Source organism: Trametes versicolor (assembly GCF_000271585.1).
Source record: "Trametes versicolor FP-101664 SS1 unplaced genomic scaffold TRAVEscaffold_3, whole genome shotgun sequence".
In the NCBI taxonomy this organism is placed as follows: domain Eukaryota; kingdom Fungi; phylum Basidiomycota; class Agaricomycetes; order Polyporales; family Polyporaceae; genus Trametes; species Trametes versicolor.
In genome coordinates, this window is record NW_007360323.1 from 3,703,783 (window position 1) to 3,730,239 (window position 26,457).

The window sequence follows — 26,457 nt, forward strand, 5'->3', positions numbered from 1 at the left end:
TCTACCTATGTCAGGTAGCGAGCGACCCTTTGAGCCGATCAGAGGTCGGATGAGTCAAGAGCGTTGTACGTGGGGCACAGATCTTCCCAAGCAGCTGTAAGGGGTGCTCGTTAGTCAGGCGCGCGGAGATGGGCAGGGGAGCACAACGTACTCGAGGGCGTGGTCGTGTTCGAGACGTCGGCGGTGTCCTCGCTGAAGACGATGGCGAAACCGGCCTCCAAGTGGAAGTCGATGTGGCAGTGGAGGAACCAGGGGCCGGGGTTGTCAGTCTGTGGGCGAGGAGTCAGTGATCGCGCAGTGGGAATGTTAGGAGAGTGCTGCGTACCGTGAAGCGGATGGTGACGTTGTCGCCGGCGGTACCGGTGTTCACGACGTCGCGGCGGACGGGGTTGACGAAGTTCGTATCCGTGCTGCCGGCGGTACGAACGATAGAGAATGTGTGCTATAGGGCGGTCAGCGTGGAGCTCCGTAGCATATGAGATGGGACACGTACACCGTGCAAGTGGAAGGGATGCGGCGCGCCGGGAGCGTTCGTCGCGGTGATGGGGAACGAGATCTCGATCGTCGAGTTGGACGGGAGCGCGAAGAGACTGCCGCTGGGGAGAAGGTCGGCCGCGGAGGTGGTGCCGCTAAGAATCTGGAGGAGGACAGGGACCGTGGGGGACACGAAGGAGACGTCGTTGATGAAGAAGTTGGTGCCATCGAAGTTGAAGTCCAAGTTCAGCGCGTAGTCGACACCGCCAATGTTGGGGTCACCGGGCTACAACAGCGTGTTAGTATGTGCGCTCCTCACAAGTGCAGGATGCAACGTACAGCAGCGGGGCTGTCAAGGGGCACGAGGTTCGCCTCGTCGAGGGGGAGGACACTCGTGGTCTCCGTGGTCGTCGGGTCAACCTCGGAGGCACCAGAGTAGCGCAGGATAGCCGAGTTGATGCCGCCGTCGAACGAGGTGGTACCGGCGCTGGGCAGGGCACGGATGAAGTAGTTGTCGATGTCCTGATCAGCAGTAAGCTGAGCGTAGGCGGGTTAGCATCGGGCTGGGCGTGATCATGACTGTCCGGAGTACGTACGACGAAGGAGTAACGTTGTCCGGCGTAGATCTGGATGGAGTCGACCGTGAGGGGCTCGTGGTTGACAGCGTCGGCCTCGATGATGGTCATGTTGTGACCGTCGATGGAGAAGACATAGTTGGGGTCGCAAGACAGCGAGAGAAGACGCATACGGTAGCTGAGAGTACTGTCAATAAGGGGACAGTGCCAACTGTAGGGGATAGCACTCACCGCTTGCCCTGCTCAACCGTGATGACCGCAAGGTCAGTGCTGTCGCCACCGGCGAAACGGCCCAACCCGTTGATGAGGGTAGAGTCCGAGCCAATCCTGAAAGTAGTACGTTTAGATCTGGTTCGAACTCTATGCGCAGGGGCAAACTGACGGGAAAGCAGCACCGAGCGAAGCGGCGGTGTGATACCAATCAGAGAGCGTGACGATCGTGGTCTCGTCGTCGACGTCGTAAAGGTCCGCATGCGGGTCACTCGGGTCGTATACGACCATCGGGCCCCGCAAACCATCGCAGTACTGCGTAGACAAGTGACTGTGGTACCAGAAGGTGCCTGTGGGTGCGGAGTGTTAGCTGCTGATTACGGGAAAACATAAGCGCCACAGGCACTGACCTGCTTGGTCCGTCGCGGTGAAGTCGTAAAGGAAAGAGTTCCCCGTCGCGATAGGGCACTGGTTGACGAAGGCAGCTCCATCAGCCCAGTTAGTACCCTTCTGGAAGAAGCCGTGCCAATGCTGCGGAGGAGACCTTGAGCCATTGCCAAGACTAAGAAACAGTAGAAGCACGTACGATGGAGGTCGACTTCAACATCGTCTCGTTAGAGAGGTTGTCGATAACATTGATCTGAAAGTTGTCGCCCTGTGGTAAAAGAGTTAGAAGGCTTGTAGGGTGTAGACTGAACGCATGCCACGTACCTTGTTTCCCGTGATAAGAGGACCCGGGAAGACGCCGTTTGCAAGCACTGCGGCACGAGTGAAGCCGTCGGGAGAAACGTCCGCATTGGAGATGGTGAGGTCGGTCACAGGCCCGATAGCGGCGGAGACACGACCAAAAGAGTGGATGACGGCGGTGAGCGCGCAGAGAGATGAGAACCTGCCCATGATTAACTACGCAGAAAGAATGGACGAGCGAACTAAGAGGACGATGGCAGGCGTTGGAAGAGGCTGGAAAGGCGAAGAGGAAAAGAGGCTTGTGAGTGACGAGTCTCTGACGGACGGACATCCTTATATCTGCCTGTACAGCTTTCTGCGCGAATCGTGCGCCAACAGCTGGACGGTCCTCTAGCATGGATACGTTGAGCCTGAATGCACAGTGCTACAGCGCACACACAGAATGGGCCCCGCGGCCGATGGCGGAACCGCAGTGATCTGGCGGAGATCAAGTCGTACCCGAGATGTCGGCTTCCGCCAGGTGCTGCGTCGGCTACTGCACCGACACACCGATCTGCGCTGCCAGCCTCCCAGCGCAATTCAGACAAATTCGCCTGAGATTTCCAAGGCTGCGTATAGAATGCTCACAAGACATGATCATGATCAACAGCGTCGAGTGTCGGCCGGCGAGGTCGTGTCGCCGCCACATTGATATTTCGCACTGTTTATCCTGCATATGTGTTCGCAAACGGGCCATTGACGCGCCCGCTCGGTCGGGGGAACATGGAGGAGTGAGGGCAAGCCGATCGGAATTCACAGTGAGTAGCCGGGGCCGCATGGCGCACTCCGGCAACCGCCCGCTCGCTTTCCCACGATATGCGTGGATAACGCGGGGGCGCTTAAACGCCGTTGCGCGTCGCAACATCCCAGATTGGTAAAGTAGTTGAGCAGGTTCGCGAGTCGCCAGCGAATCACCGCCTCGACTTTCGTCGACCACAGCACCGTCCCCGCATCAGAATGTGGGACACGCTGCTTTCAACGTCCCGATGGTACGCGCTGCGCTGGATACCGTAGGGCTCCCGGAGGGTCGCCGCTCCTCCGTCCAACGACGAATCAGGTCGTATGCCTCCGCAGCGCAGGTGCGTGATGCGTGCTATCGGGCAGGAGGCGCTCCCGCTCTCTGTCTCGTTTGACGTAGCAACCGAGCGGGCGAACGATTATCTCTACTGCGGCTCCGAGCCGGCTGACCTCAGGGCATTGAAAGAGCTTCAGATACACAACGTCGTGATCAGCCTCGGCCAGGTCAGAATACCACAGGGCCATTACTGCGCCGTAGTCTGCCGTGTCTCCGCGACGCTGAACGAGACTCCCTTTCCTCACGGGACTGATGGCGGAAGCATGAATGGAATACGGCGGGAACAAACCACTGGCGCAGAAGAAGCGCGTCCAGTGGGGGTCGCGACGGGCCCAATGCAGCATTCTGATCGCGATGCGCCCGGGGCCGCGGACGCGGGGAGCGGTCGCTGAGCGGTCCGACTGCGCGTCCGGAAAGCTGTGGTGAGGCGGAGGCTCGCGTGGTCGCTGCGCCACGGCACACCTCGGACATACCGCGCAGGTACGCAAGGTTCCGTAACCTCCGCCAAGCTTTCCTTACCTGCTTCCCGAAGCGCGAAGGGCTGTCAGTCGTATGGACTCTAGGAACGGCGCAGGGCTGCTGCTCTCGGGCTTGAGCTCATGGCACGACGCTTTACGTTCGTCGGTCGATCGGTTCGGAAACAGCTTCTGCAGTTGACAACGCCAACTGCGCAGATGGGTACAGGATAAGTAGGATGACTTCCGTATTCTTTCCTCGATATTAGTACCTGTCCCATGAGAACATCGCACTCTATAACCGGTGACATGACCAGTGCGCAATCGCCGCAAAGAGCTGTCAGTGTGTGTATTCTGAGAAGCATCCGCTTGATTAAAACATCGAGTACTACGTTAAGGCGGTCCGGGCCCCGCATGACTTGTTCCGATCCCGAGCCAAAGAAAAATGAATGTGCGAGTAAAGTGTGTACGAGAATTGACCGCAGCTGCTTCAGCCTTCATGCCTCGTCGATCAGAGGTCGGACGAGTCCAAAGCATCGTAAGTGGGGCACAAATCGCTCCACGCCGCTGCACGGAGGAAGGCACGATCAGCGCCCTGAACGGGCACAAAGAGCTCAGCAGGCACGACGTACTAGGAACGGGATTCGCGGACGCGGTGTCCGCAGTGTCCTCCGCAAAGACGATGGCGAAGCCCGCGTCCAGGTGGAAGTCGATGTGGCAGTGGAGGAACCACGGGCCTGGGTTGTCGGTCTGCGCAGCAGCAGCACGGTGGGCGGTGTTCAGCGCTCAGCGGACACACGGGTGGGAGGGCTGCGGAGAAGACGTACCGTGAAGCGGATAGTGACGTTGTCGCCAGAGTTACCAGTACTGACGGTGTCCCGGCGGACTGGGTTGGCGTAGTTGAAGGTCGAGCTCCCGGCGCTGCGCACCACCGAGAAGGTGTGCTGCACATGGGATGTGTGGGATCAGTGGACGTCGTGGAAGCGAGGCACTGAGGAAAGCAAGGACTTACGCCGTGGAGATGGAACGGGTGCGGAGCACCGGGCGCGTTCAGAGCACCGTCGGTGGTGATGATGGGGAACGAGATCTCAATGGTCGAGTTCGAAGGGAGTGTGTAGACACTGCCGTTGGGGAGCAGGCTCGCCGCGTCCTGCGCACCACTCAAAATCTGCAGGAGCACGGGAACTGTGGGCGGGACGAAGGTCTCGTTGTTGATAAAGAAGTTGGAACCGTTCTGAGTGATACCCCCGCGTAAATAAGCGAAACTGCACGGAGTACTGTTAGACTCACAAAGGAGAAGTCGAGACTCATAGCCAGGTCAACACCGCCAACCTGGGGGTCGCCGGGAGCCGCAGGGTTGTCAAGCGGGACCAAATCCGTCTCGGTAAGAGGGATGACGGAGGTGGTCGCGTTGGTCGTAGGCTCGATCTCTTCGGCGGTGTCGTAGCGCAGAATGGCAGAGTTCACGCCGCCCGTGGTGTCGGTGGTACCGGTGTTGGGGATCGCGCGGATCCAGTAGTTGTCGATGGACTGGTTGGCGTTGAGCTGCGAAATAGAAGCCTCTGTGAGCAGACGGGTGGATATAGCACGAGGGCAAGGGAACGTACGATGAAGGAGTACCGCTGCCCCGCAAAAATCTGAATGGAGTCGACGTCCAAGGCCTCGTGGTTGACGCCGTCCACCTCTATGATGGTCATGTTGTGCCCGTCGATCGAGAACGTGAAGTTGGGGTCGCACGAGATCGACACAAGGCGGAAGCGGTACCTGGGAGGGCATGGACTCGTCAATATCGCTATTGAGGCCAGCTTAGGGCGGACTCACCGTTTGCCTTGCGTGACGGTGATCACGGTGAGGTTTGTCGCTCCTCCACCATCGCCGGAGAACCGACCAAGACCGTTGATCAAGACGCTATCCGGACCCGCGCTGGTAGTTCTCGTATCAGCGGCCGTCGCCTATGTTAACAAACGAGGAAGAGTAGACTCACGGGAAGGCAGGGCCCAGCTTCGCCGCAGTGTGGTACCAGTCCGCAAGCGTAATAACCGTAGTATCTGAAGGGGAGCGTGAGATACATCCATACAAGTCCACAAGTAGCCTGCTTACCGTCATCGACGTCGTAAAGAGACGCGTTGGGATCGTCGGGGTCGTAGACCACAAGAGGACCGCGCAGGCCGTCACAGTACTGAGTGGACAGGTGGCTGTGGTACCAGAAGGTGCCTGATCCAGCCGCGCGTCAGAGTATGCCGCAGAAAGGGAAGTGTATAAACGTACCGGCTTGATCAGGAACGGTGAAGTCGTACAAGAACGAGTTTCCCGTGGCGATAGGGCACTGGTTCACGAAGGCCGCGCCGTCTGCCCAGTTGGTGCCGGCCTGGAAGATACCATGCCAGTGCTACAGATAAACTTCGAGTCAGCGACGGGCTTAATTATGGGAGCAAGCACCTTACGATTGTGGTCGACTTCAACATGGTCTCGTTGGTCAGGTTGTCGATGACATTGATCTGGAATTCATCCCCCTGTTGACAGCGCAAAGTGTGGCTTCAGTAACGGTGCACCGTACGAGCGCGCTAGTAGAAGGTTTCGCGGCTCACCTTGTTGCCGGTAATGAGGGGCCCGGGGAAGACGCCGCCCGCGAGGACAGCAGCACGAGTAATGCCGTCAGGCGTAACATCGGCGTTAGAGATAGTCAAGTCGGTGACGGGCCCAATGGCGCCGAACACACGACCGCTCAAAGAAAGACTAAGGGCGACGACGTTCACAAAAGAGTGAAACTTGCCCATGTTGAAAACGAAAGCGGAGGCTGGGCGGCTAGAGAATGCGCTACGAGAAGACTGAAACGGGTGTCGTGTGGGATGAGGATCGACGCTCTGAAGCTGAGGGATTTATACCTATAGCAAACGAGAGCGCCTGGGGCGTATGGAGGCGCGGCTTAGGATAGCTGCCAGACGTCAAAAATAGCGCGGACCGCTGCATCACCTAACTGCGACGCTTTCAGTGCCGACGCGCAGCGCCGTCTCCCAAAGAATAGAACTCACCCTGCACAAATGTCTCGCGGGTGTCGGGCACTAACACTGGTTCGGGTTCTGGTCGCTCGCCGCCGCCGGTTCGCAGGCGGGAGAAGCGCGAGCACCGCCGTTCCGCAGACAGCACTTCACCAGCACAGATACCCGCTTGTAGACACCGGGTTTGTGGCGACATATCCAAGGGATGGTTGCTGGTGGCGAGACAGTTGCTGGTGCACGGCGTCCATCCCTACCTTTCCTGCAGGTTTGATAGAGTACGCTGCATTCGAGTTCGCCTCCCGAAGGGTCTGTCAGGTGTGCGCAGTACCCATGCTAGAAGCGAAGAGTTATGAGCCTGAGAGCCAAGGAGCGATGTCAGTGACGTCCACGGCGTTCAGCCAGCCTCCGTCGTCCGACTGTCCGCATCAAAAGACAGCTGCGGACAGGGTAAGCTCATAGACTGTGTGCGGGTGGAATGATAGAATGCAAGAACCTTGAAGGCATCGCAGAGTCCGGACTCCAGACTCCGAGGTGGTGGAAGTGATGGCGGCTGCGAAGAGAGTTCTATGACGGCATTGGTCTGCGCACGCAGTTCACCGTAACGAGGCTGAGGGACATCCATTTTTTGTGTCTCCCTATGTCAAACATTTTCACAGCCTACGAGATTTTTCAACCGCACAAACGATCCGGATTATGGGCGTATACGCGAGTCGGTGGTGGTAGCAGCAAACAGCAACGCGGGGTACCAGCGCTTCCGCGACGCGCTTGCGATCAATTGATCGGGACAGACGCCCACGGTACCCGGTGCGCGACTTTTGCGCAACATGCTTTCAGGATGCACTGGTCAACGGCTATAACCTCATTCTTACGGAGTCTTTTCAGTCCTGTACAACGGTGAAGTGCATTGGTTTACAGTCTAACACATTGAAACCCACCTCATGAGGTCACTTAGACGGAAAATCACTACCGGACATCTTGCTCAAGTCCTACTCACCCGAGATCGAGTTGGATATCAATCTCGAGTGAACTTAGTGTCCGTGTACCAGCACTTACTGCATCGACGTGAGCAGTTTGAACGATAACTATGATGCTTGCTGCCGTTCTCTCCACTAAGTGAGCGATTGGCTCACCGGGTTCAGACGCAATTCTCGGGTGCTTTGACGTTCTTCTCTGCTGCGCCGGTGACAAAGTACCGCGTTCTCTCTGAACGGCATCAGCTGCTACAAGTGACGTGTACATTATCCCCGTTCGCCTGTAAGCCGCAATTATTGATATCTTACACCTCCGCTTGCTCATCTGGTACCGATGTCTAGATCAACGGGCATCTCGACATCCATTCCCCGGCGGCAGCGATGGTCGGCTTTTTCCCAGGACCCGCAGCCGGGCACCCGCGGTCTATCGGAGGCTCACTGGATTATGGCTCAAGACGTCGTAGTGGGCCGCTCATGCTCTCCTTGGACCTCACCTCGCCGACGCGCCCCATCTCTGGCATGACGCCGCTTTTGTTCTGCACCATACATGTCTCACTACGTGCGGAACCCAAACCACACTAGGACACGCGCGCCGTAGGGAGAACGTCGCCGCAGGCACAGTTCGGCACGCTCCTCGGATCGGACGCGGTTTTATAGTGGCGCAGGGCGGGATGGGAATGCTCGGCATTGAGCAGAGGCGCGTAGCCGTTTGGCTTTGAGCCATCGTTTCACTGAAAGTTCGCGTCACGGTGGAGGAACGCTATACAGCGCAGTCTCCAGCGCAAAGCTTATAACGCCTCATCCTGCGATGCGCAGGCCTCTCTGCCATCCCGCTGTCAACCAGGGTCGGTGGAGTATTTCTGGCACCACTGGTCAGCAAGTGAAGGCATTCCGTCATACCCTTCTCGTAACGTAGGCGCATACTGCGGGCTTATGAGCGTTGACACAGGCTTGGCATGCAGAGTCTCACTCCTACACGTTGGTCTAGCAGTGCAATGAACGCTGTAACACGTTCAGCAAGAGTCTGGTCAATGACGAGAACGAGGTGCGTGTAGTATGTCTGTCCGTGTACCTCCGGGTCGTCGTTGCAGATCTCTGGCGATTCAAGCTCGTTTCACCGCTGTAGTATCCTCCGGTCCCGAACGGTAGACTGATGATGGGGGGACTCGGAGATAGCTTCCTGCCGCACAGTGCTCATGTCATCTGGGCAGGTTGTTACGTTATAGCTGCCGCGCCGCTTCCTAGCCGTCCTGCATACTGAACGCCTGTGTCATAGCTACAGCTGCGTCGGCTGCGTCGTATCCCGCTGTATAACTGCACCCCGTTCCTCTTATTCTTGGCAAACAAGTGTTGATGATGTGCCACAATCTGTCACCTACGACATCTTAATTGGAGCATCAGTTGCGAGCCACTTTCGCCCAGCAGTTGGCAAATGAGACCTCCGTGCGCGACGAGCCGCCATTATTCCGGCAAGCTGCGGGACGGCCGCTCGCTTGGGTAGTCTATTCTGTTTGTTTGTCCATCAGTGCCTAATCTGAGATCGCACGGACTTTCGCAACAAGCGATCGTCGCACGATCTCGATTATCTTTCCGTCTGAATTCGGTACTTGTCCGTAATGAAACGTTACCATAGAAAGCGAGAAGCAAGGGTAAAGTCTGCGGCTGCAACGCCAGGCCCAGCGCATGCGGCGTGGATCTGTGCGCAGCCTGGGAAAGTGGCGGCGCCCTCTGAAGCTGAGGCGGCCCCCGAGCGGGACGTTTTGCGATTGGCGGGTATTTGACTCAGCTGCGCCTGTCCTCATCATCGTTCGTAGGTAAAGTTCCCATGGCAGACGCCAGGAACATGTTGCCATTCGCCGCGACATAGCCCGCTGCGCGCTCCTTGGGGCAAGGCGCAAGGCGGATGACCGACTGCGCGTCGCGCGACGCTCGGAACGGCTCTATATTCTGCAGCACCGCATCGCCCGTCTGTCAGCCTGCAGGCCGAGACGCGCCGTCTGCACGCACATTCGCCGCGAACAGAAGCTATAAGTCCTGCGGTGCTGAGCCTGGTCTCAGCACCTCTCATCTTTCCCGCATCCGTTTGACATATTCCGCACTCCACAACTCGCTTCTCTTTCACAATGCAGTTCAAGTCTCTCTTTATCACTCTCGCGAGCGCCGCCGCCGTCGCTGTCGCAGCTGTATGTGCCGCTTCGCCTTGACGACCCGCCCGTGCCCGCCGCTGATTCTCTGTTCACAGCCCGCAGGCATCCTGGACGCTGCCGCCTCCGTCGACGCGTCGTCGACCACTGCGAACGTCACGCTCACCACGGCGTTGACGACCGATACCTTCACCGCAAGCAAGGTGCTCCAGAGCTTCATGAAGGGTAAGTGACCATCCCTCACCCGCAGTGCGCCGTTTAACTGAATCCGTCGCAGTTGACCCTTTCGTCACGACGATCACGACCAACACCGTCTGGACCGTGACCCACAGCGTCACCCGGGAGCTGCCTCCCCCTACTGGCACGCCCGTGGCTTCCGCCTCCGTCTCGGCCTCCGCTTAAGGTGGGCATGTCGACGTTAACACGTAGTGCGACGACTTATACGAATGCCTGAAGCGTATGCGAAGAGCGCATTCGCTGACTTGGCTGTGTCCTGAAGAATGGGTTCTGGTATAATGGACGGTTTTAATGACGATGTATCTGAATCGAATTTACTAGTTGCTGGTCACCTTCTCTGTATATCTAGTGGTTTCTCTGGGCACCTGCAAGACATGCGAAGTATTCCGACGTTGCCTAGTCCTGTCGAAAGCTAGATGTCTGAACGAAGTGAGGCGATCTACTTGAGACTTGGGAATTTAGAGTGTTCGGCATTTGTTATAGGGCGTGTGGGTATAATGTCATAGAAGGAGCAAGTTGGCGCACTCACCTTACCGGACCGAACGGTTCGAGTCCGACGCGCACGAACGAGACTGCGCATGGGTCCTCGTCGCGGTGGCAACGCAAGGTGCGAGTATGTGTGACACCTATTTTGGGACGTGCACGCAGTCACGAAGGATGGAAGTCACGCCAGAACTCGAAAGATCCTGACGAAAGATCCTGCACTGTTCGCATTGGAAGTCTTGACCAGCCAACAGGGGGGGGGGATACTTCCAGCGCGTCGCAAGACATCCGGAGGACGGCAATGGGATGAGCAAGAGACGGGAATAAGATACTCAATAGCAATACACTTCGACAACAGACAACAGAATGGACTAGATGCACAGTGAGGGATTCCGACAGACAAGCTCAAGACAGAGAACGAGGCTCTATTGGACCAGGAGGCTGAAGCAACGACTGAAGCTGCAAGAATGTTTGGGGATATGCCTAAGAACTCGGAATGGGTAGACGTACCTGCTCTAAGTCGACGCCGTTTGTGACATCTTCGGCATTGGCTTCTTCGTTCTCTATCGAGGCTTGCTGAGAGTTCTCTCGGCTCTGCGGGGCCTGGGGTCACTGAGCATAACTACACTCCGCAAGCGAAAAACACTGCGACTTACGGGAACGCCGTTGCCTTGCGCTGCGGCCCCCTTTTTCTGCCCTTTCCCACCTGCTTGCCCAGCAGCACCAGGAGGCTCCTCGCGGGGGACGATATCGATCAAGAAGTCGAATTGATCCGACTTGCTCAACGCTTTAGCAATATCCGCGCGTGACAGCGTCCGCCGCTTATTGGAGTCGGCGATGATAAATGCGCGTGCCGTGATCTCCGCAATGAAGACTACAGAGAGCATTACCGTCAGTACGCACTTCGCGCGCGAGGAGGGACGCGACACTGACTTTCACAGGCCTTGCAGAAGAGTATGGGAGCTGAGACTCCGTAAGATCGTGGAAGGTCCCGTGTTCTTGATCACGCACCGTCAGCTGCAATCATCTGTGTGTCCGCAGGGCGCCTTTCATGCTACATTCTTGGAGAAAGTACTGCGATGCGCACCTTGACCTCTGGGTCGCTCTTCATGACCTTCTTGATTCGCGCGAGCGGAAGGGGAGGATGGCGGTAGTCTGGTGTTTCTTGCTCCGCCGCATCCACCTGTCGCTGCCAGAAAGAGCGCAAGAATTCATGGAGAGGCTCGCCAGGTTGCACGAAGGGTTTAGAAGAGGAGGCCATGGTCGAACGTGAGTGCGGAGCGGTCTAGACGGCGAGGTGCAGGTCGCGCAGCCTACGCGCGGCTATATAAGCGGAGCTCTCTCTGGGGTCCAATCTAGGCGTACGACGTGATCGGAGTGCAAGCGGGGTTGGTTTGATCGGCGCGCGTCTCTGAGAACGTTGAGCGCGAAGACGAACGCGTCCTCGACCTCTTCCCCCATATCCTCCACCATGTCTACGGTTATGAAAGCATCGACCGCGGGAGCTTCGTCCTCTGCACCAGTTGCGCACAATGCGGTACCCCCACCACCTACCGCGTCTGCTACGCGCTCTTCTCGGATTGCCCCACACTCGCATATCAAGGGCCTTGGGCTGAATGCTGAAGGATACGCCGCGTCGGATGGCGCTGGGTTCATTGGGCAGACTGAGGCGCGCGAGGTACGTCGTCTCGACTTGATCGGAAAAAACAAGAGTGGGGAAAATCGCGACGGACTTCTAACGCGATGGTCTATAGGCTTGTGGCGTGGTCGTCGACCTCGTCAAGTCGCGCAAATTCTCCGGGCGCGCGCTGCTCCTTGTCGGTCCCCCCGGAACAGGAAAGACAGCTCTCGCTCTGGCTATCTCTCAGGAGCTGGGCGCGAAGGTGCCGTTCTGTCCCATGGTCGGTTCGGAGGTGTACAGTACGGAGGTGAAAAAGACGGAAGTCCTTGCTGAGGCGTTCCGGCGCGCGATTGGTACGTGTACATCTAGCAGGGGATATCGTAGTGCTGACTCTTTGCAGGTCTTCGGATAAAGGAGACCAAGGAGGTGTATGAAGGAGAGGTTACGGAGCTGACGCCCACGGAGTCGGAAAACCCTCTTAGCGGGTACGGCAAAACCGTCTCGCACGTAGTCATTGGACTCAAAACCGTCCGCGGGACGAAGCAGCTGAGACTCGACCCGAGCATATACGAGGCCATCCTGAAGGAGAAGATCCAGGTGGGAGACGTCATTTATGTCGAGCAAAATACGGGCGCGGTGAAGGTACGTGAGCCATCATTCTCTTCGTAGGTCCCATATGAACCTACCGTGCTTAGCGCGTGGGTCGCTCGGACGCGTACGCCTCCTCGTACGACTTGGAGTCCGAGACATATGTCCCTCTGCCCAAGGGCGACGTGCACAAGCGCAAGGAGCTCGTACAAGACGTGACGCTGGGAGACCTTGATGCTGCAAACGCGCGGCCACAGGGGGGACAGGATATCATGAGTGTGATGGGTAGTCTGGTGAAGAGCGGTCGAACTGAGATCACGGAGAAGCTTCGTCGAGAAGTGAACCGTGTGGTGAAGGGTTACGTTGACCAAGGCGTTGCGGAGGTCGTCCCGGGTGTGGTATTCATCGACGAGGTACGTGATTCGGGTTTGTGATTCGCGACGAGTCCTGACCCTGTCCAGGTCCACATGCTGGATATCGAGTGCTTCACTTACCTAAACGCGCTCCTGGAGTCTCCTATGGCACCAACGGTAGTACTCGCTACCAATCGCGGAAACGCTCTGGTTCGTGGTACTACGGACATCTACGCCCCGCATGGTATTCCTGTGGATTTGCTTGACCGGTCAGTAGAATACCGGCAACTCAACGTACATGGAACACCGTACTCACACTGCTGCTGCTCAGGTGTCTCATCGTGAGAACCGCACCATACGAGAAGGATGCGATTGCCAAGGTTGTTCAATTGCGCGCCAACGTGGAGGGCCTCAAGCTCGGCGACGGCGTTCTCGAACGCCTAGCCCAGAAAGGGCACGACAGCTCACTAAGGTCAGATTGTTATTCTCTTATTCGCGGCATGTGCATAGATACTCACATCATTGCACAGATATGCACTGCAACTGCTCACGCCCGCGTCGATCCTCGCGTCAATTTCTGGGCGCAAGGAGATCCAGCTCGAAGACATCGACGAGATGGGCGAGCTTTTCTTGGATGCCAAGACGAGCGCAGACATCATCAGCAAGCACCAAAGCAGCGAGGTGTCATAGCCGGTAGTCTCGAGGGCTCGGAGACTCGGCGCGAGTGTTGTACATTGTATTGCTCTTTTTGCTTGGCCGTCCCTGCGTCCGAGGGTGACTGACGATGCGTGTCAGTCAGGTGTAGCCATTGTACCAAAATATTCACGGACCCCACACGGTTCGTACCCCTTTCTTGTATTAGATCATAAACTCGTCAATGCGAGTGTGAGCGCGCACCATGGCCGCTGCGATCTCGGCCACAGCTGGACTCCTCCTGCCACTCTTCGCCGCTTCGTACATTCGGGAGGTCGGAACGATATCCGCGCTCGTGCCGGCGCAACAACTTCAATCGAGCGCGTGGGTGAAGGAGAGCGTCCGTCGTTTCGTGCGGCGCCAGCATCACATTCACAATCCTCAAGCTTCAAGCTTCGACACTCACACACACTAACTGGTGGCAAGTATATCGACAGCAAGTCCAAGTCAGCACATGGTCCTCGTTCGGGACAAGTTGATGCTGTCGCGCAGTCTATACGAGGCAGGTCAGGTGTCCGGCCATTCGAGAGCGCTGACTTCCCGCTGCCGAGTTGCAAAGTATCAGCACCTTCTTTGTCGCCCTACCTCCCAGTCACCTGCCCCTTCAGAGTACTCAATCTTTCAACCCTTTTTTCCGTGGCGTTTTTGGAACAGGGACAGTTCCCAGGCTAGCACATGACAGCACCTTGGGAAACGTGCTATTCATTATCGGCCAGGGCTCCCTTTATGAAACGGCGATATCGAGTACGTTTGTTCGCCGCGCAATACATCACCACGAAGCTAACGCACGAGCGAGCGAACAGACACCTTGCAATAGGACCCGTGGATGGAAGCCGAGTGCGTCGATTCACCGAAGCCGCGAGAGCAGGCACGATGTCAGATTCCGTCACGGATGTCGTGCCTGACTCGCCGTAGCACCTCTTTGTGCCCTCTTCCATGGCATACGTGTCCGTGAGAGTGACGAGCAATCTCACCGCAAGGGTCGTTTATGACGACACTACGTAGAGATGCGCTGGTATTGGTACCGATGCCATCGGCGCCGACGCGAACATGGCGGCAAGTTACATGTCTGTGAAGGTGCACGTGGTGAGTACCCTCCGGGCTTTCGTTCTGTGATGACCGTGGAGTGCGATCGTGAACGGTGCACGAAAGGGGGAGGCGTGGGTCTATGAGCTGTCGCTTCTTGATGCGGAACGCCGCAGCCACTGCCTTGCCTGTAGGGCCCTTTGCCTTGGGATGGTGTGCTGCGGCGTTCTTGTCAAGCCGCGGGCTTGGGACCCGCTGCTATCTCCTTGCTGTGGCCCCCTTCACTTGGCCAAACCAGTCTTGCATTCGGACAGAACGCTGTGGCTTGACGCCCCCCGAGTGGTCCGGGAGTTTCGGCACCCATCATGGCCGGAGAGGGCCATATCGAGCATGGGACGCGGGCGTGGGCGGCAACCCGATTCCGCACTAGCCCTGGCGGAAGAAGCGCAGCGGTGCTTCTCTTCCCCGTCTATTCCGCCCAGTTGGCTGCAACTGGTGTGAAACTTCTGGTGCAGCCACGCCCGAAGCTAGCAGTCGATGATGTGCGTAGTCCTCTGCCCTGTAGGGTCCTCGGCCTTACCTCATCCGGATCAGGCGTCAATGTGCCTCCTCCGTGTATAAGTACCCTCTCATCGCAGCACCCTCAGGTCTAACCCCCCTCCCCGTACTCTCTCGAGTCTCCGCGGGCGTATCCCGCCTTGCCTGTGTCCTCCCGCCGACTCGCTAGCCCTCTCCCCACACTACTATGATTAACAAGGCGCTCCCTTACTTCATTGAGGACCGCACCGGCCAGTACACGGGTTCCGACTTTGATGAAATCTACGACCGCGTGTTCCTGCGCGTCGCGCGTCCCCCTCCCGGCCACGCCGCGCACTACGCCGAGACGACGTTGATGGTGTACGACACCGGCCGACGGTCGTCGAGCAAGCGCTACTCCCAACCAGTGTCGCGCGAGCCCTCCGTGATCTTGGAGTTCGGTCCGAACGGAGCGCTGGGGACGATTTCGTTCGTCGGTTCCTCTGTATCGATGCCGATGGGTCAGTACCTGCGGAAGACGTCCATGTTCGCCGGGTGAGTCCCTCGTGGTGTAGTGCATGGCCACGTACTGACATGCCTGCCTTCAGATCTCTCTCTCGAAAGTTCACTGGCTCGAATGGGGAGGAGTACCGCTGGATATACCGGGGCGTCAATGAGCACGAGTGGTCGGTGAGTTAGCGCGTCTTGGCTTGTCTCATGTTCCCGGGCGCTGATGGTCCCGGCAGTGTGTCGACTCTCGGAACTACGTCGTCGCGCACTACACCCTGAAGCCCCCAGAAAAGCCCGCGTACAACACATCGGGCAACATGCTCACCATCTACGAACCCTTCACGCACATGGCGGTCGGTGAGTGTGACCAATATGAGCGCTGATTATGAGCCTTTCTGACATGACCCTCGATCTCCAGAGATACTCGCCTCACTCACGATCATGCGATACCTCGCCGCCAACAAGTACTGATTACTCGCCTGCGGAGGGCACGATGTGGCGCGCGTTCGGCCGTTGGAGAACGCATGTCCGCACGGAACACGGAGGCATCTTTCTTGGACTCTTTGTAGCACTATCATTATTCCGTTCGTTCTAGTACTGTATTTGTACTTTCCCCCCCATCCTGCCTCTGCGTGTCTGCTCCGAGTTCATTGCGTCGGCACTTGTGTGTACGGGTCAAGTACGGGCGCTCGCCTGGCCTTGGGCTGCTGGCGCTTAGAATATGCTCGCCGCTTTGTCTCCAACCGCCATCATCCTGCATCCTCTCAACGTCCTTTCAAAAGAGGGTTCCTTGAAGCACTACGCTATCACCGTCGACGTATCATACCGTCATTGGTCTTTCGAACTCCGGACGCCATCACGCGCGAACATGAGCTTGCGCTCGAAAGCCTGGCTGCCTTCGTGAGTGTGAACGCGGGTCTACTAGCCGAAGTAGACAGGCTCGCGCCGGACCGAACTCGTCGAGTCTCTTCAAAGTCTTCCTTCCTGTCCTCGCAGCATACGCCACGGTGGCGACAAACAACATACCTGGGAAAACAGCCTCGTCTGCCTTGTACACATGACTTCTTGATACGACGAGCATATTCTCCGAGCATTGATATGTCGCTCCACCCGTCTTCCGACAACCCGAGGTTCTTTTTCTTCCAGCTTGCGGCACCAGCCTTCGGCCTCCCTTCGCATCGCCTCATTCTTACTCAAATCCCAGCTTTGAATTGCGAACACTCCCTCAGACAGAAATATACGTGCCAACGCTGAGCTAAATTTGTAGTCATTCACCCTCATTCTGCGCTCCGGCTACACCCAGTACGTGCATTCAGTTGGCTGTTCCTCGGGATAACTCAATGATTAGTAGCTTCTTCTGGTCATAGGAACGCCCTTGTGCGTGAGTTCGACTACCCGTCGCAACCGCCTAGCAGCTAGAGAACATACCTCATGATGTCATATGTCAATGCTATCACGATTCGCCGGTCGTCGCCTCCCGCACGGCGGCAAAGACTCTGATAATTCTCGCTTCCTCAAAATTGTCCCTACGTCGAAGCCTCGATCAGGACACGCAATCATCGGATGGTTCCCGCAAAGCAGCCAATAGGTGCTGATTCCTTGAAGTATAAAGCTGGTGGGCTCTTTCGACGTTCCAGCAGCGTGCGCGCAACTCTTGCTGACCGCCATGAAGACCACTGCATTCGTTACGGCCGTACTCCTCGCGGGGTCTGCCTCTGCACACACCATCTTCCAAAAGCTGTATGTCAACGGTGTTGACCAAGGCGAGCTGACCGGCATCCGTGCCCCGGATTACGACGGGGTATGTGAAGCCTATTCTACATGCATCAGTCGTTTTACGCTCTAACCTCACGGTATGCGCACCCTAGCCCATCACGGACGTGACGTCGAACGACATCATTTGCAATGGAGGTCAGGCAAACTCATTGCGCCGGACAACGCAACAAGGACCTCGATATTGACGTACCGGGGCTACACTTTAGGTATCAACCCTTACCATCAGCCGATGTCGACGGCTGTCATCAACGTCCCCGCTGGGGCCACGGTGACCGCGGAGGTAAGGGGGACTGGCTGCCACCAGCGACTGCACTGTAGCTGACCGCTCTCCCAGTGGCACCACACCCTCAACCAAGTCGCCAATGACCCCGCCGACCCTATTGACCCCAGCCACAAGGGACCCGTCATCTCTTACCTGTGAAGCCTCCGCTGCTCCGACGTTTGCGCTTGTCTCTGACCTCGTCTCGCAGTGCAAAGATTCCGGATGCTACTCAGAGCTCCGTCACCGGGCTGGAGTGGTTCAAGATCTACCAGGACGGACTGACCGCGTCCGACCAGTCCTGGGGCGTTGACCGTCTCATCGCCAACAAGGGCAAGGTGACCTTCAACATCCCGAGCTGCATCGCCTCCGGCCAGTACCTCCTGCGCCACGAGATCATCGGTGAGTTTCACGCACGGGGGACGGCACAGTCAGATACGCTTGCGGCTTACGCACCCGCCCAGCGCTCCACGCCGCGTCCAGCTACCCCGGCGCACAATTCTACATGGAGTGTGCCCAGATCAACATCACTGGCGGGTCAGGCTCGAAGTCGCCAGCGACGGTGGCCTTCCCTGGTGCCTACCACGGCACCGACCCCGGTACGACTTTCGTGCAGGCCCCAATACATGGCGTGGCAAAGCTGATACGTTCCCGCGACAGGCGTCAAAATCAACATCTACCAGACCCTCAGCAACTACACCGTCCCCGGTGAGTGCACCCGATTCGACGCGGTAGGGAAGGACTAATCTGACGCCATCCGGCACTTTCTCAGGTCCTGCTGTATTCTCATGCTAAACGCGTCGTGCGCCACCTTCCATGTATTGATGTTGATACATATGCTAGTATCCTTGTCCTGTAGGCAGGTCGAGGGACGGTGTTGTCTGGGCGTTGGCGCACGCGACGTCCTATGGTCCGAAGCCTGAGTAAGCGTCATTGCGCTAGCTTTTGTACGACCTCCGCTTGGCATGAGATGCTCGCGGAGGCTCCCCGCCGCTGAATCTCCTCAAGTCCGCGGGCTCCCATTCAGCTCCAAGTTTCAAGTCCTCCTTCGCGCAAAAATGATGTCACAGATAATCATCCGCTCACTTTGCGTTGCCAGCTCAGCGCGAACATAGAGTATACACTTGACAATCGTCAGCGATACGACCGAGGGGATTTACATTCCGGTCTGTAGTCAGAATGTTGCGTAAGTTCTTGCAATAGACTCAGGCACCGTGGCGATGATACTCATTCATCCCAGTTTGTACTAGTGGTTCCGCCACCAGCGTGTTACCGGTGCGTGCGCCGTTCGAAGTACGAGAGTTCAAGTTCCATTCACTATACGGATGGATGCTCCTCTTCCTCGACGCACCGACAGCCTCATATCACCCGTTATGTGCATGAACTCCCACAACGGCGAGCACATGTTGTGCTCGCGATGTTCTCTAGGAGGCACCGCTCCCGCGAATTGTGAATGAAGCTTCGCTTATGACTCCGACGTTGCACAGAATCTTGACGTGACACTCCATGCAAGAGCTCACTGTCGTGACAGGTAGCGCCCGGGGCTGCTCGGTACGCACGACAATCATTCCCGCAGTCGCTAATGAACATACAAACAGCTCGTATAGCACAGCTTTCCGCTCTTCTACACACGGCGACGGAGGAACAGCGGACGAAGCCAACAGAGCGATCCACAGCGGTGTCTTCACTTTGCAGTACGCGAGGGTCCGCTCAACGCGGGCTGTCTCGAATCGACTCCGCGTCCAGCGTCGCGGCGCGCAAATATTACCGTTACGGGCTAGCGTACCCCTCACGTGTGATCTGCTGAACGTGGTGGTGCGTACTAGAACCGCGCTCCGACAATGCCTGTGTCTCGGTCCGTGCTTCAGACGGTAAGTCCAGAGAGAATGTTGCGAATCCCGGTGCTTTGCTGACCTCTGACACAGGGTGCTCAACAACAAGAACGTCGGCAAGCTGCCTGCCGGCATTGATTGTATTCAGTCGCCACCAAAGATGGCGCAACCCTGCGTCGACGATGGCAGACACGAGAATTGGAAGGTATCCGGACAGGACACACGCCGGACGTCCTGAGGTACGAGAGGCTGCGACGATGACCTAGAGGTTGGGCCCAACAGAGTATATAAGCTGAACCAGGACGTGCTTCGACTCAGCATCCTCGACATCTCTGCTCTCTCAACTCTCTCAACTCTTCTCTCAATCTCGCTTTCTCTTAATTAACAATGACTGCCATCGCTAAGAAGATCACCATCACCGGGTCAGTTCTAGTTTCTTACGCTCAGGTTGTGCTACTAGTACTCACCAAGACTTTACAGCTCGTCTCTCGGTGGAGCGTGCGACCTCACGCTCGCCTTCGTGCCGAAAGATGGCAAGGCGGACTTCAGCACCGTTTATCCGATTGCGTGGAAGTAAGCCAGCGCGGTACACATCTGCTTTTAGCGAAGTATACTCACGTAGCTCGCCTGCCCTAGGGTCATCACTCTTAACGACGGAGGTACGCGTACTATCTACCTGCATCACCCGCTCATATCTAACCCGCTCTACTTTAGTCTCGTTTACCTATGACTGGAACAACGTGTAAGACTCACAGCACTTGCATACACATACAACGTGAGCGACTTGACTGACTATTGCACAGCTCCGCGGGCTCCCGTACCTTCATTGACCCTAACACTGCTACGGTCGAGGCGGATGAGTACTCTCCCGTCGCTGTAAGCCGTCGCCGTAATACTTCTACGATGGAAAATGCTGATAAACTCTTCTCCAGGTTGGCCAGACCACCGACCTGCTCTTGGACAGCACCAAGCGTCCCCCGGAGTTCTACTTCACGGTGAGTCAACTCAAAGTGTTGCCCGGTGCAAGGGCATTTCTGACCATGTGTCTTAGGCTCCGACGACCTATGCGCAGCAGACGGCTCGGGTCATGAACAGGACCGGCCAATACGTAGACATCGGCGCTGGTAAGCTTTCGCCTCATGGTCAGCGAGACGATGTTTTCTGACGGCGGTCGATACTGTCAGGTTACATCACCAACCTTGACCAGCCGGGTGAAGCCATGAACACGGTCCTCGTCCTGCGCCGTGTCGCGTACGTCGCCGATCCGCTGGCCACACCATGCTTCGAAGCTGACTTGAGTTTTGACCAGCGACCAGAGCCCCGGCTACGTGGACTATGTCCCTACGCTCAAGATTTGGGCCAGCCTCGACTACGCCGAGTCGGAGCTGCTCGACAGCAGTGTGAACAACGTCGCGCCCCTCTGGCAGGGCACCCTGACGGAGCTCACTGGGGCAAAAATCACCATCACGGTCTCGCGCGTGAACGGCAAGCTCGTCGCGACCGGCCCGTCGTCCTCCATCGGCGGCGCCGCAAAGACGCCGTTCCTGAAGCAGATGAGTGCCAACTACGACCGCGTAAGATTTAGCATGCTACAAGCAGAGCAGCACACCTTTTTGACACCTTTGTCCTCTGCTCTAGCCGTCCACCTACACGGTTGACCTGGCCTTCGCTAACCCGGCCTTGGTCGCCGACGGCATCCAAAACATTGCAAACTCGCTGTTCCCCCAGGGCTATGCCGCCAAGACCATACAGAAGGTGCTTTAAATCTAGTGATATATGCTCCTTTTTGCTCACGCGCGCTGCCAGGGCTACGACTCTGTGGCGCGCCTCGAGCTGACCCTCCCGCCGACTGTCAGCTGCAACAAGGCTGAGCTGGACACGATCGCTGCCATCGCCGCCAATCCGACCATCTACGGCAAGGCCTTCATCAAGAGCCACAGCGGCGCGGCGCTCATCTCTGCCAACAACGGTCTCGAGACCTGGATTGAAGTCAACCCGGCCAGCCGCCAGTGGTTCGACGTTAACGGCGAGGAGGTGAGTTCTTGCGACATTGCGGAGGCAGGGTGCATGATGCTTATAGTCACAATAGGGAGTCAATGCCGCGTTCAGCGGCGCTGCCGTGGAGAGCGTCGCCGAAGTCAACGGCAGCGACGCGAACGGCTCTGCCGACCCCGTCGCTATCAAGGCGGTCAGGCGCAAGGGTAACGCGGCCTCCTCCTCGGAAAACGGGAGCGTTAACACCGGCGACAGCGCTGCGGTCCCGGATGAGGAGACCAAGTTCCGCTCCGTCCGTCGCGGCGGAGGCCGTCGCGCCTGAGCTGCCTGAAGGGCTCGGCTTGGTGTGGTTCACAGAGCCTCTGTGCAGCTACGAACGATTGATCTCCTTCAGTATCCCGTAATCCAGTGTCCGAAATTATATGCCACTGTTTCTGAGTCCCCGGATACGACGTTTGTTGAGTCTGGCAGTCAAATTCAGAGTTGTTCAGCGTAAGGAATGGCTTCTGGGTTGTTGAAACGAGCTAAGATTAAGTAGCCCTTTTCATGTTCATGAACAGGCGTCATACTCCGCGCTCCGCGAATACGTTGTTGGGCGCGGTTACCATTGCACATGGTCGTCGGAGTGAAGGCACACGGTACGTCGGGGTTCTCGAACATGTGTCCATGACGGCGAACTTGCTGTGACTCCGGTCCGAGCTGTCCGGGTGCGGTCCAAGTGCGGGTGTTACTCGGCGTCACGCGCCACATGGGCAGCTGCTAACGTGTCCGTGTTCCCAAATTGGACGAACACAACTTGAACCCGACCCTCCTCCTCCTCCTTCCGCAGGCCTTCGCTGGCGCTGTCCCCATCTACATCTCTGCTCCAGGACTACATCATGATACTCAGGCTCTCTATACTACTACCGCTTCTTCTCGTTGGCCTGGTCTATACCGCCAATGCGGAGCAGCAAACACTCTCAGGCTCAGGCGGAGCGCTGTATCCTCCTGGCCTTGTACCCCTGATCAGCCGTGCCGACGTTCTTCTCACTGCTGGTCAATTCAATGATGCCGCGAAGACATATTCGGAAGCTCTAGGTGAGTGTCCGTGACGGAGGATGTGAAGTGGTCAATGCGATACGGAACGGTTGAGGTGAAGGGTATGATGGATGGAAGTGCAACGAGAAGCGAGTTCAGGTTGCTTGTGTGTTAACTGCGAAGCTTGACGAACACCGCGCTATGTCGCCGAAATGCAACATCCACTCACATGCACTTGTCTGTAGAGCAGGCTCCCACCGACTACTTGCTATACTATAAACGTGCGACCGCGTACTACTCGCTCGGTCGCCATCCGGCCGCCCTCGCCGATTTCGATCAGGTGCTCTCCCTGACCAACGACACCTTCGACAAGGCGAACCTCATGAAGGCGCGCATTTACGCGAAGGAGGGCAAGTTCACCGAAGCGCGGGATGCGCTGCGGAAGTACTCGACCAAGGTCAAGGGCGACCAGGGTTCCCAGGAAGTGATGATGTCGATCACTGAGGGCGAGTTGGCGACGAAGAAGGTCGCGCAGGCGATCCGCGCGAAGCTCTGGTCGGCGTGTGTGGAGGCTGCGTCTATGGCGTTGTCTACTGCGTCACATTCGGTGAAGCTGAGGCAGCAGCGTGCGGACTGTTCAATGGCAGCTGGCGACATTGAGAGCGCTGTCGCGGATCTTTCGTACGTCGTCGCCGTATCACATATACTCGCTCTGCTCACTCCGAATATGTAGCCGGCTATCGCAACTCTCAACACCAACGACCGCCGTATGGATGAAGATGGCTCGGTTGGGCTACTTCCTCTACCCGTACGAATCCCCAGAATCCCACTCTCCGGGCATGGCCACCCTCAAGCAGTGTCTCCACTACGACCCCGACTCCCGGCAGTGTCTCTCCCTTCACCGTCTCGTCAAGGCGTTCGACAAGAACTTCAAGAACCTCGACAAGCTCATGCAGTCAGAGAGCTGGCGTAGTGCGGTCAAGCTGCTACTCGGTCCCGACGAGTCGGGTACGGACGGGTTCGCCGCGAAGTTCGACGCGGCGCTCGCCGAGCACACGACGCGCGAGGCACTCGAAGTTCACCCGCAAATTCCCATTCCCGACGGTCTCCGTTCTTCCCCACGGAGAGCTGTTATCCTTCGCTCGATATGTCGCTCGTACGTCAAGATGAACCTGGCGAAGAAGGGTGAGCAGTGGTGCACTGCCCTCCTCGAGATGCAGGACATGGAGAACGACACGGACGGTCTCATTGGTCGCTCGGAGGCCATGTTGGCGAAGGAAGAGTGGGAGGAGGCGGTGCGGTTGCTGGAGCGTGCGTTCGAAGCAGGTGGCAGGTCAGATCGCGAGGTACGCATACCACTTTAGTTCAGCGCTAGCATTTGCCTGACTTAGGTATCGGGATATTCAGATCCACCAGCGGTTGCAGAAGGCGCAGAAGCTGTTGAAACTGAGCAAGCAGAAGGACTACTACAAGGTTCTCGGCGTCGCTCGGGACGCGGACACAAAGACGATCAAGAAGGCATAGTGCGTATCGTGTCTCAATACTGTTCCGCATGTTCGTCGCTTATATTCCTTCCATGGTCAGCCGGAAAGCGGTGATGACCGCCCACCCAGACAAGGGCGGCAGCGAGGCCAAGATGGCCACCGTGAACGAGGCGTACGAGGTGCTCAGCAACCCTGGTACGTACCTGCAGTCGACAAGCCTTACGAATACGCGCTCACACCCACCTCAGAGCTGCGGCAACGGTTCGACAACGGCGACGACCCGAACGATCCCTCGGCGCAGCAGGGCGGGAACCCCTTCCAGGGCGGCTTCAACGGCGGGTTCAACCAGTTCTTCCAGCACGGCGGCGCGTTCCACTTCCCGAGCGGTGGCTTCCAGTTCCACCACAGCCCACCCGGCCACCACTAGTACTCGTCCGCTGTGCTTTGTCCGCGTCCTTTGTCGCCTCGTACCTTTCTTGTATCAACCTTTGTCGATTGCTGTATGTTGCGCTCCCGACGGACTCTTTGCTTTACACCCGGATTCGCCTCAACGGCCTGGGCTAGTGTGTAATATAGCCCGCATCGTTCTCACACGCTCGTCGTCCCTCGCCGGGAACAGCTTCCATCATCTCTGAATCGGCAGATACTAAGCCTGTGACTGCAAGTTTCTGAGGATGGCGTTTGTTCGTGGCCCATCTTCGGACACAGAGATATTTGACCAGGCCGAACTCACTCCTCTGCGATTTGATGCTTAGGCGTTTGGCTTTTAGGAGGAGTCCTCAGTCGATGAGGAACTTCTCCAAGACGCTGGAGTTGACCGTAGACAAAAGCCCGGTGTGGATGCGGAGCGAGTCGAGGAGTGGGAGACGATGGGGGTGGTCTGCTAGTATGAACACAACGAAAGAGGATACGCGATGTGTTTTTAAGATCTACGGCATCTCGGGGGAGGTACTTTGTCCTTGGGAATAAAGCTTGCAAGACGCGCGCATCAGCCGAGAGATGGTACGCATCTCCGACAATGACATGACCTGTCACTTAGAACTCTTCAGAGTGCATGTGAGTGCGCCTATAGCGTTTTTGCATATACAACATACATGTGGGGAGAGGCGTGATGAACGTGAGCTGTGACGAGCAAGGGCACTGTACAGGTAGAGATTAATGTCAGATAGACGGGGGGATGAGCACAGCGATAGCGATAACGACGAGACGGACAAAGCAAGGGAACCGAACACCTGCGCGAGGTCGTCAGCACATGCCAAAATCAAAGCAAGAGAGACGCAACACTTACAAAGGAAAGTCAAGATGATAAGTTAAGACAACGAAGTGTGCACTATTTTCTGCTGGCGCGGCCGCACAGGCCGAACTGCTGCTCCTTGACGCGCATCTGGTCTGGCGTCATGTTGATGAGGCCCTCGTACGCTTTTGGATGCACGCGCTCGCAGTGGCCCGCCATCTCGTCCCAAGTGGCCGTCGCGGCGCTGAGGATGTACGGCTTCGGGCGCTTGTCGAACGGGACGTCCTGCTGGTCCCTGAACTCGTCGCAGCGCGCCCTTAAAAAGCGAGCGTTAGCTGGGTTTCGCTGTGGCCGCGAAAATGTGCGGAACGTACTGGCACATCCGGCAGCTCATGCGGCCGTTGATAGTGTTGTAGATGAGTGGAATGTGACGCATGCTCAGTTTCCGTGGGGACGCCGGTGATGCAAATGGCGTGGGCATGGCGGGGCTTACAGGAGTCATCAGCTGCTGCTGCTCCGGAAGCGGAAATGCAGAACTAGTAGATGGGAGGGGGAGGCAGAGCGCAGGATAGACGGGGCGGGAGATATGATTGGGGTCTGATGTATTGGAAGCAGACTCGACAGCGGGTGTCGGAGGGAGGTTAGCGGTGATAGCGTCGCTTGCTGATGCGGGTGTAGGTGTCACTTCGCCGTCTTCCGCGGAGGCTTCAGAGACGCACGGCGAAGCCAGAGGCAACTCGCCTTCCTCCAAGTCGGGGCTGACCTCGGCGCACATATTGTCCATAGTCCGTCGGCGCTTAGACGAAGGGGGTCGTGCACTCGCACCGACACCTACGTCGAAGGATCGTTTCCGCTCAGGCTCCGCAGGTTCCTCGGCGGCCCGGGTAAGCGGCGGAAGGTCTATTGTGAGCTGCATCGGCGAGTCATCGAGGACTCTTGTCAAGTCCACGATCTCTGGGGGGAAGACGGGGAACCACGATATCGGGTTGTCTAGCTGCTCGACTTTAGGTGGCTGTACGAAGGTGTCGGGCTGCTCCACAAGGGTGTCGGGGACGATATCAGTGACCATCTCGCTAGAAGTGGGAGCGACTTCGGAAACCGCCGCGGGTACGTCAGGTTCGCGTTCGGTTTCAGGCGCTGGCATCAGGGGGGCGTAGGCGGAAGTACACTCTGGGGCGGGCGTTTGTAGTCCCGTCGCCTGGAG

At 57.3% G+C, this 26,457-nt stretch overlaps 9 protein-coding genes across 9 annotated transcripts; 5 read left to right on the top strand and 4 right to left on the bottom strand.

The window, feature by feature from the left end:
- Nucleotides 1-38: 38 nt before the first annotated feature.
- On the bottom strand, nucleotides 39-2,156 carry TvLac4 (laccase-4; the record flags this gene model as incomplete). The annotated part of the gene is made up of 11 exons (XM_008037774.1): nucleotides 39-94; nucleotides 152-269; nucleotides 326-442; nucleotides 494-760; nucleotides 814-1,011; nucleotides 1,071-1,227; nucleotides 1,281-1,376; nucleotides 1,432-1,609; nucleotides 1,670-1,790; nucleotides 1,846-1,914; nucleotides 1,971-2,156. The coding sequence occupies 11 exons, from the start codon at nucleotides 2,154-2,156 to the stop codon at nucleotides 39-41; spliced, it is 1,563 nt and encodes a 520-aa protein (XP_008035965.1).
- Nucleotides 2,157-4,026: 1,870 nt separating this feature from the next.
- Nucleotides 4,027-6,292, bottom strand: TvLac5 (laccase; the record flags this gene model as incomplete). Its single annotated transcript, XM_008037775.1, has 12 exons — nucleotides 4,027-4,082; nucleotides 4,148-4,265; nucleotides 4,343-4,459; nucleotides 4,528-4,749; nucleotides 4,806-5,060; nucleotides 5,123-5,279; nucleotides 5,337-5,438; nucleotides 5,500-5,563; nucleotides 5,616-5,729; nucleotides 5,784-5,904; nucleotides 5,960-6,028; nucleotides 6,104-6,292. 12 exons carry the CDS (start codon nucleotides 6,290-6,292, stop codon nucleotides 4,027-4,029), a joined length of 1,584 nt encoding a protein of 527 aa, XP_008035966.1.
- Nucleotides 6,293-9,608: 3,316 nt separating this feature from the next.
- Nucleotides 9,609-10,031, top strand: TRAVEDRAFT_45188 (uncharacterized protein; the record flags this gene model as incomplete). Its single annotated transcript, XM_008036942.1, has 3 exons — nucleotides 9,609-9,668; nucleotides 9,728-9,854; nucleotides 9,907-10,031. The coding sequence occupies 3 exons, from the start codon at nucleotides 9,609-9,611 to the stop codon at nucleotides 10,029-10,031; spliced, it is 312 nt and encodes a 103-aa protein (XP_008035133.1).
- A 636-nt stretch (nucleotides 10,032-10,667) lies between these two features.
- Nucleotides 10,668-11,619, bottom strand: TRAVEDRAFT_144875 (histone-fold-containing protein). The gene is made up of 6 exons (XM_008037776.1): nucleotides 11,437-11,619; nucleotides 11,361-11,376; nucleotides 11,283-11,312; nucleotides 11,006-11,223; nucleotides 10,860-10,952; nucleotides 10,668-10,808 (listed from the first exon to the last, which is right to left on the bottom strand). Exons 1-6 carry the CDS (start codon nucleotides 11,608-11,610, stop codon nucleotides 10,755-10,757), a joined length of 585 nt encoding a protein of 194 aa, XP_008035967.1. The 5' UTR covers nucleotides 11,611-11,619; the 3' UTR covers nucleotides 10,668-10,754.
- A 213-nt stretch (nucleotides 11,620-11,832) lies between these two features.
- On the top strand, nucleotides 11,833-13,601 carry TRAVEDRAFT_116241 (RuvB-like helicase 1; the record flags this gene model as incomplete). Its single annotated transcript, XM_008037777.1, has 7 exons — nucleotides 11,833-12,027; nucleotides 12,104-12,323; nucleotides 12,371-12,612; nucleotides 12,666-12,971; nucleotides 13,020-13,180; nucleotides 13,243-13,383; nucleotides 13,442-13,601. The coding sequence occupies 7 exons, from the start codon at nucleotides 11,833-11,835 to the stop codon at nucleotides 13,599-13,601; spliced, it is 1,425 nt and encodes a 474-aa protein (XP_008035968.1).
- Nucleotides 13,602-15,294: 1,693 nt separating this feature from the next.
- On the top strand, nucleotides 15,295-16,272 carry TRAVEDRAFT_144883 (uncharacterized protein). The gene is made up of 4 exons (XM_008037778.1): nucleotides 15,295-15,701; nucleotides 15,755-15,836; nucleotides 15,893-16,013; nucleotides 16,075-16,272. Exons 1-4 carry the CDS (start codon nucleotides 15,376-15,378, stop codon nucleotides 16,125-16,127), a joined length of 582 nt encoding a protein of 193 aa, XP_008035969.1. The 5' UTR covers nucleotides 15,295-15,375; the 3' UTR covers nucleotides 16,128-16,272.
- Nucleotides 16,273-17,322: 1,050 nt separating this feature from the next.
- TRAVEDRAFT_45192 (glycoside hydrolase family 61 protein) lies at nucleotides 17,323-18,486 on the top strand (the record flags this gene model as incomplete). The annotated part of the gene is made up of 8 exons (XM_008036943.1): nucleotides 17,323-17,457; nucleotides 17,525-17,567; nucleotides 17,639-17,712; nucleotides 17,767-17,849; nucleotides 17,903-18,093; nucleotides 18,156-18,290; nucleotides 18,352-18,399; nucleotides 18,464-18,486. 8 exons carry the CDS (start codon nucleotides 17,323-17,325, stop codon nucleotides 18,484-18,486), a joined length of 732 nt encoding a protein of 243 aa, XP_008035134.1.
- Nucleotides 18,487-22,321: 3,835 nt separating this feature from the next.
- Nucleotides 22,322-24,638, top strand: TRAVEDRAFT_27626 (uncharacterized protein). The gene is made up of 6 exons (XM_008036696.1): nucleotides 22,322-22,595; nucleotides 22,781-23,216; nucleotides 23,269-23,881; nucleotides 23,943-24,058; nucleotides 24,120-24,214; nucleotides 24,268-24,638. Exons 1-6 carry the CDS (start codon nucleotides 22,397-22,399, stop codon nucleotides 24,444-24,446), a joined length of 1,638 nt encoding a protein of 545 aa, XP_008034887.1. The 5' UTR covers nucleotides 22,322-22,396; the 3' UTR covers nucleotides 24,447-24,638.
- A 553-nt stretch (nucleotides 24,639-25,191) lies between these two features.
- On the bottom strand, nucleotides 25,192-25,796 carry TRAVEDRAFT_57357 (uncharacterized protein). Its single transcript, XM_008037034.1, has 3 exons — nucleotides 25,628-25,796; nucleotides 25,308-25,569; nucleotides 25,192-25,251 (listed from the first exon to the last, which is right to left on the bottom strand). The coding sequence occupies exons 1-2, from the start codon at nucleotides 25,753-25,755 to the stop codon at nucleotides 25,350-25,352; spliced, it is 348 nt and encodes a 115-aa protein (XP_008035225.1). The 5' UTR covers nucleotides 25,756-25,796; the 3' UTR covers nucleotides 25,192-25,251; nucleotides 25,308-25,349.
- Between the last annotated feature and the right edge of the window lie 661 nt (nucleotides 25,797-26,457).

Coding starts and splice junctions, on each gene's coding strand:
- TRAVEDRAFT_27626 (XM_008036696.1), top strand. CDS start 22,397: ATGATACTCAGGCTCTCTATACTACTACCGCTTCTTCTCGTTGGCCTG. Junction 22,596..22,780: donor GACATATTCGGAAGCTCTAG/GTGAGTGTCCGT, acceptor ACTTGTCTGTAG/AGCAGGCTCCCACCGACTAC. Junction 23,217..23,268: donor AGCGCTGTCGCGGATCTTTC/GTACGTCGTCGC, acceptor CCGAATATGTAG/CCGGCTATCGCAACTCTCAA.
- TRAVEDRAFT_144883 (XM_008037778.1), top strand. CDS start 15,376: ATGATTAACAAGGCGCTCCCTTACTTCATTGAGGACCGCACCGGCCAG. Junction 15,702..15,754: donor AAGACGTCCATGTTCGCCGG/GTGAGTCCCTCG, acceptor GCCTGCCTTCAG/ATCTCTCTCTCGAAAGTTCA. Junction 15,837..15,892: donor TCAATGAGCACGAGTGGTCG/GTGAGTTAGCGC, acceptor TGGTCCCGGCAG/TGTGTCGACTCTCGGAACTA.
- TRAVEDRAFT_57357 (XM_008037034.1), bottom strand. CDS start 25,755: ATGACTCCTGTAAGCCCCGCCATGCCCACGCCATTTGCATCACCGGCG. Junction 25,570..25,627: donor ATGAGCTGCCGGATGTGCCA/GTACGTTCCGCA, acceptor TCGCTTTTTAAG/GGCGCGCTGCGACGAGTTCA.
- TRAVEDRAFT_144875 (XM_008037776.1), bottom strand. CDS start 11,610: ATGGCCTCCTCTTCTAAACCCTTCGTGCAACCTGGCGAGCCTCTCCAT. Junction 10,953..11,005: donor CGCAAGGCAACGGCGTTCCC/GTAAGTCGCAGT, acceptor CAGTGACCCCAG/GCCCCGCAGAGCCGAGAGAA. Junction 10,809..10,859: donor ACGGCGTCGACTTAGAGCAG/GTACGTCTACCC, acceptor ACATTCTTGCAG/CTTCAGTCGTTGCTTCAGCC.